The 12,246-nt window shown below is 34.6% G+C and overlaps 1 protein-coding gene across 1 annotated transcript in view; it reads left to right on the plus strand.

Moving 5' to 3' along the window:
* The window catches only part of AGBL1 (AGBL carboxypeptidase 1), a 995,991-nt gene that overhangs the window by 370,455 nt on the left and 613,290 nt on the right, over positions 1 to 12,246 (plus strand). Inside the window, exon 18 of the mRNA XM_069098544.1 lies at positions 98 to 278. Coding sequence (XP_068954645.1) covers positions 98 to 278 — 181 coding nt within the window. The remainder of the gene's footprint in view (positions 1 to 97; positions 279 to 12,246) is intronic.

The raw sequence follows: 12,246 nt of genomic DNA on the forward strand, positions 1-12,246 counted from the left end.
ATCTATCTATCTATCTATCTATCTATCTATCTATCTATCTATCTATCTATCTATCTATCTATTCATTTATTCATCCATTTATTTGTTTTATTTTCAGGACAGCGTCCCTATCAGGTGATTGTGGCCCGAGTTCACCCAGGAGAGAGCAATGCTAGCTGGGTAATGAAGGGGACCTTGGAGTTCCTTGTAAGCAGTGACCCCATTGCTGGGCTCCTGAGAGAAAGCTTCATTTTTAAGATTATCCCGATGCTGAACCCAGATGGCGTCATCAATGGCAAGTAAGTCAGACACCTCTCCCTGGGCAGTTTTTATGTCGCCATGGTAACATCTCACTGGCTCCATCTTTCAGACCTGCCTTGACTGACCCCACACACTCTAGGCTGAGAATATACTTATTTGGGCCCATTACAATATTCTTTATCTGTCTCATCGTATAAATGATTCAGACACATCTATGTCAGGTTTATGATGTATCATAGAATGTTAGTGTATAGTTTCTCTGATTTTCATTTTATAATATTCAGCTCGGTGACATCACATTTGTGCCATCTCTGTTGATGTATTCAGTCCTGCAGATGCATTATTCTTTTCTCTGAGTGGACAGGACATTATATAGAAGAGGTATAGGACAGTCCTATCCTCATCTTATCAAAAAAATGTTCCCCAAGCACAATGAAGAAATATTTTGGTACTAGTTTTTAGTAATGACACTTCCTCTGCATTCTCTTTTGATGGTAAATCAGCATTGCCTATCTGTCATCTGAGAACAGTGGTCAAATGACAGAATTCATACATCAAGGCAGCAGCATTGGCAAGCTTATATTGGACAAACATCCTTTTTATGGTCTAGCTTCCTAGACAACACAGAATCAGTTCATATGGCTACTGAATTGGATCCTTCTCCATAGAGAGAGGCTTGCTTGTCCCAATTATATCAACTTAGCTTTACATAGTGAACAATGACTTTGAGTTCCACTCATTGAGTTTACTACCTAAATACTCAAGTGTTTGAAAGTAGTCTGTATTCCTAGTAAATATTCTTATTCTCCATTGGAGGAATAGAAGTCCCACTCCAGTACCTCATCAAGGTATCCTAAATTCTGAAACACAATGCTAGTGGAGGGAAATCTCTGAAAGGCCCTACCTGGTTGGAACTGCTATTATGTAGACCTGGTCAATAGTGTGTGACGAGATGCTTGGGGAAGGCCATTGTCAAATTGGATACCAAATGATGAATTCTATCAAGATGGAAAGACTATTGTGTGTGCCTAGAAGACAATAGAGTATGATCTGAGAAGATGTTTAGGGAGGGCCATTGACCATTTTGGTTACAGGTTGATGAATACCAGGAATATAATATCTATGAAAGATGACCGTTAGTGAAATGATTAACTGCACCAATATAACCATTAATTCTTGAAGTGTGGACATTAGGAATAGAAGGATATATGTGTATATGTGTGATCATTGTATTAGATGCTAAAGTGGTGGTGGTGGGGAAAGTTGCAGTTCTATCTTTCTTAATTTCAGGATGTCAGAATAACTTTGTTGAATTATGCTGTAGTTTATTGTTTCTTTTATAATTTATCAGAATCATAAACCTATAGATTTTTCAAGCTGGGAGTGATGTTAGGGATCATCTTTTTCAACCCTCTCATTTTACAGATTAATAAACTGAGACTTAGAGAAATTTAGGGGCTGGTTCCACAACTGGTTAATGAAGGAGTAAGAGTGAATAGCAGTGTCCTATTCTCAATTGAGTGCTTTTTTTCCCCACTGACCGTGCATAAGCATCAATATCATTGTGTGTATTAGAATGTGAGAGAATGTGAGATTGACTGTGTGTTGCAAAAACAATACACTGTATTTATATAGGTTCTTTTCTCATAGAGTTCAAATATTATTCATCCCTCCATTATTATCACAACAGACTTGGGAAGAAAGGTGCTAGGGAATGAAAGCTTTATAGGACAGGTGGGGAAATAAAGACACTCCTAGACTGTGTGACCTTCAAAAAAATTTGGCCAGGGCTACTTGGTATGACTTTAACAGAGCCTAATCCAATATTTAACCCACTAGATTTTTTTCCCCTCATAAATGCACATAAGAATGGAGGTGGGCTGGAGGAATAAGGACAGCATAACTGGTCAGTTAATAGACCTGTCCACAGATCATACCACTTTGGAAGCATTGAAAACTTACAGGTGCCCAAACTGAGCTCTGAAAGCAGTAGTACATAAAAAACAAAAGTTAACATTAGACATCTCCCTGAGAAGTGAACAGAACCCCAAACTATCATAAAGTCTAAAGTCAATAAATAGGCTGGGGGTAATGAACAAACAACAGCAACAACCACAACCAACAATTAAAAAAATACTACTCTGGTGACGAGGAAGCTCAAGACACAAATTCAGAAGACAAAAATGACTTGAAAACATCAACAAGCAAATACTCAAAGAAGAAATATAAGCTTAAGAAAAACTACTAGAAGAGTTAAAGAAAGAGATTTTTTATAAGAGTAAAAAAATTTAAACAAGAGTGGTAGAGAAAATTGGGAAAAGAAATGAGAGCTGTGCAAAAAATATGAAAAAAAAGAATTAATAGCTTTGTTAAAAAGGCTCTCTAGGCAGATAGATGGTCCAATCAATGGAATGAGGGCCTGGAGTCAGGAAGACTCATCTTCCTGAGGTCAAATCTGGCTTCAGACACTAGCAGAAGCAGTTAAGTGCTGCAGCTGATAGATCACCAGCTCTGGGGTCGAAAAGACCTGAGTTCAAATCCAGCTTCAGACACTTAATAGCTGTGTGACCCTGGGCAAGTAATTTAACCATATTGGTTTCAGTTTCCTCATCAATAAAATGAGCTGGAGAAGGATATAGTAAGTCACACCAATATCTTTGCCAAGAAAAGACCAAAATGGGGTCATGAAGAGTGACTAAAAGCATGTGACTAAAAGAGTGACTAAGATGTGACTAAAAATGACTGAAAAACAAAAAAAAAAACAAAAGAAGTACAAAACAATACTGAATAAATAATTCCTTAAAATTTATAATAGGACAAATGGTAAAAGAGGTCCAAAACCTCACAGAATAAAATGTCTTTAAAAGTTAGGATTGTTCAAGTGGAAGTTACTGAGTGACTCCATTAGATATCAAGTAACAATAAAACAAAGTGAAGAACTGACAAAAATAGAAGAAAAGGTAAAATATCTAATAAGAAAAATAACCAAACTAGATCCTTACCCAGATATTTTAGAAATGGAAGGCAAAGTAGAAATTGAAAAAAAAAATCCCATTGATTATCACCTGAAAGAAATCCCAATATAAAAGCTCCTTAGGAAATTATAGCCAAAATACACAACTCCTTTGTCAAGGAGAAAAAAAAAACATCAAGAAAGAAAAAAAATTCAAGGACCTTGGAATCATAATCAGGATCACACAAGATTTAGCTCCTATATACTCTATTTACCATCTATAAAGGAATAGAGGGCTTAATTTATGATGTTCCTGAACCAAAGGAGTTGGGATTACATCTCAAAATAACTTATCCAGTAAAACTAAGTATAATCCTACAGAAGAACAAAAAAGGATATTTAATGAAATTGAGGAATTTTAAATATTCCTAATTGAAATAACAGAGATGAATGGAAAAACTTAATATTCAAACATGAAATGTGGGAGAACCATAACAAGGTAAACATGAGTGAGAAGTCATAAGGACTAAACAAGGTTAAACTATTTATATTCTTATATGAGAAGATGATACATCTAACTCCTCAGTTATCACCAACAATAGTCTGAGTAGGAATCTACTAAGACAGAAGGCCTAGGTATTAGTCTATTATGTTGGGATTATCTCAAAAGAAGAATGCATATGTGAGAAAGGGGATTTATTGAGAGAGATGTGGAAAGAGAGAAAGAATGGAGAAATTATTTCAGATAGTGTGCTGCAGATTATTATTATTCTTTCCTCTGTTATGCAATAGAGAAGAGAATGGAGGGGACCAGGCAATACTTGAACCTCATTTCCATCTGAACTGTTTCAAAGTGGGAAGAATACACATACACACACAGTTGGATACAGAAATTCATCTTGCCCAACAGGGAAATAGTTGTGAAAGTGGTTAAGAGAGATGGGGGTGGTGGTAGGGAAGATAAGGGGGAGAGTAGATTAAGGAAGATAGGGGTCAGAAGCAAAACATATTCTTGAGGAGGGGACAGGGAAACAAGAAAATGCTAAGTATAAGATAATAATATAGAGGGAAATATAGTTATAAATCATAAATATGAATGTGAATATAATGAATTTATGCAGAAATGGAAGAGGATAGCAGAAAGGATTAGAAACTAGACTTCAACAATTAGTTTTTCTATGTGTGTTTCTTATAGAAACATATACACATATAGTTAAAATAAGAAACTGGATCAGACTCTATTATGCTTCAACTGAAGTAAAAAAAACGAGAGATACAATCATAATCTCAGATTAGGAAAAAAAATAGACCCAAGTAAAAGAGATAAAGAAACAACACTTTCCTAGAAGGTATAATAAATACTAAATTAATATCAATACTTCACCAAATGGTATAGAATCCAAGTTCTTGAAGTAAAAGTTAAATTAATTATAGGAAGAAATAGTAAAACTGTAATAGTGGGGAACCCCAATTTGCCTCTCTTAGATCTAGATAAATTTAATCATAAAATAAACAACAAAGAAATTAAAGAGATGAATAGAATTTCAGAAAAGTGAGATATGCTAGACCTCTGAAAAATATTGAATGGGAATAGAAAGTGGTATTCATATTTCTTAACTATGCATGGCACCTTCACAAAAACTGACCATGTATCAGGGCATAAAACCCTCACAAATATGCAGAAAAACAGAAGTATTAAATGTTTTTTTTTCTGACAATAACTCAATAAAATTGCATTCAATTGAAGTGTAGATTAAAATTAATTGGAAACTAAATAACCTAATCCTAAAGAAAGAGTTGGTCAAAGAACAAATTATAGAAACTGTCAATAATTTAATTAAAGATAATGATAATAATGAGACAACAAACCATAATTTCTTGGTTGCAGCCAAAGCAGTACTTAGGGAAAATTTTTTATCTATAAATGCATACAACACTAAAAGAGAGCAAGAAAATATCAACAAATTGGATACGCACCAAAAAAAATCCCTAGAAAAGCTAAATTAAACACAAAATAGAAACCTGAAAAACCAGAGAAAAAATGATTAAATTAAAAGTAAAAAACATAATAAATAAAATCCAGTTTTTTAAGAATTTATAAAATAGATAAACCTTTGGTCAATTTGATTAAAAATTGCCAGTATCACAAATGAAAAATAGTGAAATCATAACCAAAGAAGATGTAATAAAAACAATTATTAGGAACATTTTTGTTCCAACTATATGCCAACAAAACTAACAAACATAAATTAAAAAAAACTATAAAATATGTTTTACAGATTAACTGAACAGGAAATAGAATACTTAAAGAAATTTATCTTAGAAAAATAAATTTAATGAATATAGCATATATTCATTACATAGAATATATAATAATATACAATATATATTATAAGATAGAATTTATTCATTATATAGAATCCATATAGAAGTAAAACAACAGCAACAACAAAGTCCAGAGAGATTTATGAATGAATTCTACCAAATGTTTAAAGAATAATTAAATTCTAGTATTACATAAATTGTTTGAGAAAACAGGTAAAGAAGGAGTCCTACAAAATTCTTTTTATTATACAAATATTATATGGAAACCTAAACCAGGGAGAGCCAAACAGAGACAGAAAACTATAGACTAATTTCTCTAAAGAATGTTGATGCAGAAAAATTTTAAAAAATACTATTAATGAAATTTCAACAATATATCACAAAGGTCACACACTATGGCAGGTTAAATATATACCAGGAATGCAGAGCTGATTCAACATTAGGAAAATTATGAACATAATTGATCACATCAATAAATAGAAAATAAAAAAATAAAAGAATCATGATTGCTTCAATAGATGCACAAAAAGCTTTTGACAAAATACAACACTTATTTCTATAAAAACACTAGAAGGCATGACAATCAACAAAGCTTTCCTTAAAATAACAAGTAGTATCTATCTAACACCAAGAGCAAACATTATACATAATGCAGATTAGAAGCCTTTTCAATAACAGCAGAGGTGAAGCAAGGATGTCCATTATCACCATTATGGTTCAACATAGCATTAGAAATACTAGCTGTAGCAATGAGACAAGGAAAAAAAATGAACGAATAAACATTGGTAATGAGGAAACAAAACTATTGTTTTTTTGCAATGATATGATTATTTACTTAGAGAACCCTAGAGAGTCAACTAAAAAAAAACACAGTTGGAACAATTAGCAATGTCAGCAAACTTGCAAGATTATAGAATAAACCCACATGAATCATCAGCATTTCTGTTTATTACCAGCAAATCCCAAGAGGAAGAAACAGAAAAAGGAATTCCATTTAAAATAACTAGAGATAATGTAAAAGACTTGGGATTCTGCCTGCCAACACACACATAGAAATTATATGAAAATGATTTTAAAATACTTCATGTAAACACAGATTTAAATGCCTGGAGAAATTAGTTGCTCATGGGTAGGTTAAACCAATATAATAAAAATGACAATAATACCTAAATTATATTTCCTTACTTATTCAGGGCCATACCAATTGAACTATCAATAATTTTATAGAGCTAGAAAAAATAATAACAAAATTCATCTGGAACAAAAGGACAAGAATGTCAAAGAAATTAATAAAAATGTGAAGGAAGGCAGCCTAGTAGTAATGGGTCTTGAATTATACAACAAAGCTTTAATCATCAAAAACAATTTGTTATTGAATAAGAAAAAGAATGCTTGGTTAGTGGAACATATTTAGGCCCATATAGAAGCTAATGAGTACAGTAAACTAGTGTTTGATAAACCCAAAGATCCCAGCTACAGGGGGAAGAATTCACTATTTGCTAAACACTACTGGTCAAACTGGAAGGTAGTCTGAGAAAACTCAGTGTAGACCAATATCTCACACAATATATGAAGATAAACTCACAATGGGTATATGATTTAGACATAAAAATGTTATCATAAGCAAATTATGTGAGCATGGAAGAAATTACCTGTTACATCTATAGACAGGGAAAGATTTCTGACCTCAGAAATGATAGAAAGGATCATGGGAGGTAAAGTGAATAATTCTGATTATGTAAAACTATAAAAACTATTGACAGTCATATGAAAAGTGCTCTAAATAACTAATATTTAGAGAAATGCAAATTAAAACAACTCTGAGGTATGATTTCACACCATCAAGTTGACTACAATGAAAGAAAAAGGAAAATAACAAATGCTAGAAGGGATGTGAGAAAATAGATACACTCATTGGAATTGTAAACTTGTTAAACCATTCTGTAAAATTTGAACTTTGTCCCCAAAGCTATTAAATTGTACATACCCTTTGACCAAATGATACAACTACTAGTTCAATAACCCAAAGAGAAAAAAAGAGGAAAAGGACCCACATGTACAAAAATATTTACAGCAGTTCTTTTTATTGTGGCAAAGAATTAGAAACTGAAGGGAGTGCCTATCAATTAGAAAATGACTGAACAAGTTAGATTATATGTAAGAATATGATGAAAAACTATTTTTATACAAGAATTAATGAAGGGGATTAGCTTCAGAAAAACCTGGGAAGGCTTATGTGAACTGAAGCAAAGTGGAGTGAGCAGAACCAAATAAATTTACACAGTAAGCAATATGATTATGATAATTAACTCTGAAAGATTTAGTAGCTTTGATCAATGCCATGATGCACCACAATTCCACAGGACTCATAGTGAAAAATGCTATCCTCCTATAGAGAACTGATGAATTCAGTGCAGATTGAATCATTTTTTTCTTCTTTTTCCTTTTTCTTGCTTCTTCCTTGTCCCTACTCTACCACCCCAACACATCTTCCCTCCTCCCAACCTCACCCCAAATATGGCATGGCTAATGTGGAAATTTGTTTTGCATAATTTTAGATTTGTAAGGGATTTTTTTTAATGGGTGGAGACTGGGGCAGGAAGAAGGAGGGAGAGAATTTAGAACTAAAAAATAACTAAACTTTATTTTTAAAAAATTCTAATGTGCATTATGTCATTTTATCTTCAGAAGAAAACTACTGCAATAAGTAGGATAGGTATCTTTATCTCCAATTGACAAATTAGAAAACTTAGCTTGGGAAGTGTAAGTGATTTATATAGGATCACACAGTCCGGTCAGAGCTTTAACCCAGATCTGCTAACTCCAATTATACACTCTTTCCGCTATACCAGTAGTCAGATCACACTCATATTGTCCACAAATTTATTTGTTCATTCATTCACAGACATTTCTTAACCATGTGCTTTATACAGTATATGGTGCTAGGCATTGTGGAAAAGACCAAGATTAAACAAAATATTCCTTCTGACATCAAGGAAATTGCAATCTAGTATGAATGGTAAAGTTTACACAAAAATATAGTAGAAATTGGAGTATTTTAAGTGAATAATTATCACAGTTTTCAATGCTAGATTCAAAGGGATTATTGGTTTCAATGTAAGGTATTTGGATTATAAATTTACCTCTTTTGGTTTAAGCTACTAACTTAATTTAGCTAAAAGCTTCTAAAGTCATCTGATGCCACTTAACACCAGGAGAGAAGACCAGACAAGGGAAATGCATTTTACAAATAGAAAAAATGAACAAAACAAAAATAATTAATGAAATACTAAGCTTATGTTCTCCATGGATAAGGATCTTATACTGGAATGAATAATGGCAGAAAGACTCCAGGACTTCCTCAGGATAATCGAGAGAGCATGGAAAATGTCTCTCTCATAACCAAACTGAAGGGATGCCATGTGGTACATGTAATAGATACATTGCTGAAGAGGGAATCATAGAACATGACTCTAAACTTGATTTGTCATTTACTACCTGTGTAGTAACATTTTGCAATTTACCTAACTTAGGTACCTCATTTTCATGGACCTCAGTTTCAATCACTTGCAAAATGAAGAAATTAGACTAGAAGACCTCTGAGGTTTCTTCAAATTCTAGCTAGGTGGAACAGTGGATAGAGCACTGGTTCCAGAGTCAGGAAGACCTGAGTTCAAATCCAGCTTCAGATGCATGACCCTGAGCAAGTCATATAACCTCTATTTCCCTCAGTTTCCTAATCTGTAAAATGAGTTGGAGAAGGAAATGGCAAACTACACTAGTATCTTTGCCAAGAAAAACTCATATAGTGTCACAAAGAGTTGAACATGACCAAAGCAACTCAGAAACAATGAGTTTAAATGCCTGAGCTTGGGAACATCAGTTCATGGAGCTTCTGCATCTTTGGTTAGAGCATCCACCTCATTCCACTGTCTCAATTACAGAATGTCATCATCTCTATCTCTCTGTGTCTCTGTCTGTTTCTGCCTCTTTGTCTCTGTCTCAGTCTTTGTGTTTTTGTGTCTCTGTCTTCCTGCCAGAGCTTATGTTCAGTACCCAGTAAGTAGGCTATAATGCTTCTGCTTCCTCCCTCCCCTTTCCTTCCAAGGCTGGCATCTTTCGACCTCTTCATACACCAACCCTTTTCTCTCCCTCCAAGTCCCTGTCATTGTCCTGACACAGTCATCCTATATCTCAGGCACATGCTGTCATGAGGATTTGAATTCTCCTGGAAACTTTAGTCAGACTTTTCTTGAGGCCTAGAATCTTATGGCAAATGCAAATCCTTCCCTTTGGATATATACATTTCTAGGAGATTAAATGAGGAAAAGAACATGCATTTATTATATGACCTTCACTCTTTCCTCCTACCTTCACTTCTTGAAAAAAATGTATCTTATTGAATGTAGATCAACATCATTTTATATCTCCTTTTTCATGCAAGTCTGCATCAGTGTAACCCATTCTAGTATGACGGCCCCCAGAGGGCAGAGACCCTGTCATTACTTGATTAATCTCTGTTGGAAATTACCTGCTGAGTACATAGCATAGTGCTCAATACCCCACTGACACTCAGTAAATATTGATACAATGCACAGAGTATGCCTTAGGATAAATGAGATTTGAAGAGAAAAATTGAATCTTGTCCAGTGGAAATTTGATTGGAGGCTGAATATATTGAATATCTACCTATCCTCTCTTCACTTCTCTTGATTAGAATCTTCCTTCTCTCCCCCCATTCCCTCGTTCTATTACTCTCCTCTTAGTAACAATGCTGTTAAGTCACATGACTCCATTTGGATGCCTCATGGAGGAGTCCATCAGGGAAACTGGCTTAAGGTTCTTATGACTATGCACATCCCTGTCAGGCACACATTTTTTAATGAGCCAAATGACTGCAAATCCTTCCAAGTTGGACAGATTTACTTCTCTAAGGCTCAGTTAGATCATGTGGTTAAACGCTTCACCAATCTTCTCCTGACTCCCCATTCTGTATTTGGCTTCTGAAGCTGAGTGCTGCCTCTTCTTTTCCTCCCACCATCTCCCTCCCTCCCCCATGTGAAGTTAGTTTCTTCTGAAGATGAATGTAGAGACACTGCAATTGTTGGCAAAAGAGAAAAGGGAGGAGAAAGATGAAGGAACAGGGAAAGGGGGAAAGGGAGAGGCAGGATGGCTTCCAGGTGTCCAGCCTCTTTTCAGATCTGCATGGTACACCCTAGCCCTGCAGGGATATATTGTAAACTCAGCAGGGCATCATGTTTTAACACTCTAAGAGTTTGTGTGGTAACAAGCTGAGCACAGCCTATGTATTGACTTTGGCTAATATGATCTGAAAGTTCCTGGCATTTTATGTTCCCCTCACACAGAAAGAATTGCAATAATGTGATTATACTCTTGGAGTAGAATGCTACCTGGTCTACAAAAAATCTTAAACGAACAAATGAAAATGCCTCCTGAGTCTTTCTTTGTCTCTCCATCTAAGTTATTGGCCCTAAACTTTTTCTTTTGGAGATTTAGGGGATCTGATCTATAGCTGTGAAGTTTGCTGTACATTCAAATATTTATTTTCCCAGGAATATATTCCTTAAGTCATGCCAGATTTCTATTCCTATTCAATATGAAATTCAACTGCCTTCCCTGGGAATCAAAACAGAGTATGTTAGTTTATTAAATTTGTTTTAATTACCTGATGTTATTTTGAATCTCCTGGAATGGGTTGGTATGATCACTGGTGAAGATTTTTTTTCATTTGAGAAATGTTATGCCCCAGGAGAGCAGTGGCAAAGATTGGGAGTTCAGAACTCAAATTTCAACCTTAATCTTACAACTGGTTTTGTGGCAGATATTCTAAGGAAATTCAGTTCTCTCCCCTTTGCTTTCAATTCTCATGTGTAAAAATAGAAATAAAGCTCTACATGGAAATTTACCAGTATGTAACACATCTCTAGGACAAGAGGGGTTGTGTTGTTGAACTCTCTGAATCCAGAAGAGGTTACAAGGCCCAAACACAAACCTCTCTCCTTTCACACTATCTACTTTAAGGAAAGTCTAGATATAAAAATGGAAGATTCATTAATTTTGAGAGTGAAGACCTCCTTCAGCCAATTAAAGGAGAAAGCATAAGGTTATTTTGGTCCTACATTTGGAAGTAGTTTACAACTTCCCAAAACTTAATACAGGTACATATTTTAATAAATTATAATAAAATAGACATGTAAATAATTTCCTTTTCTGTATTTAAACATCTCACTGTAAAGGAATAAATCTTTAGTTCTCAAAATATAGTCCACAGGGGTCTTGTTGACAGTTTGAAACATTTCTCTGGGAGAAAGGGAGAGAGGAGAGAAAAATATGAAGTAGTTTCTAAAAGGTGATGGTCCAAACCAAAGAAAATATAATCCATTGAAATGGTTTGTGATGAGGAGAAGATCACAATCAAGGATGAAAACACCACAGGTTCACACACAATCTTATTCATAGTAATGGAAGTGGAAATGATTTGCTCTGGGAACCTGTCCATTTTGCTGCTAAATCATTTACATCCTGTTAAATGATTTGCATAGTGTTGAGACTGAAAGGTCCAGGAACTGCATTCCCAGGGGCTTCCTCCATTCTTACTCCCGACTCCCAATTCCATTTTCCACCGTGGCTTTTAAACAAGGAGAGAGTCAGCACTTTGAGTGTTATGCTTGCCTTCTTTAGATATTGCAGTTCTGAATAAGTATTGC

This window comes from Petaurus breviceps, unplaced genomic scaffold, assembly GCF_028583685.1.
Source record: "Petaurus breviceps papuanus isolate PSGF00001 unplaced genomic scaffold, PetGlider_PUasm1.0 37, whole genome shotgun sequence".
Lineage (NCBI taxonomy): Eukaryota > Metazoa > Chordata > Mammalia > Diprotodontia > Petauridae > Petaurus > Petaurus breviceps.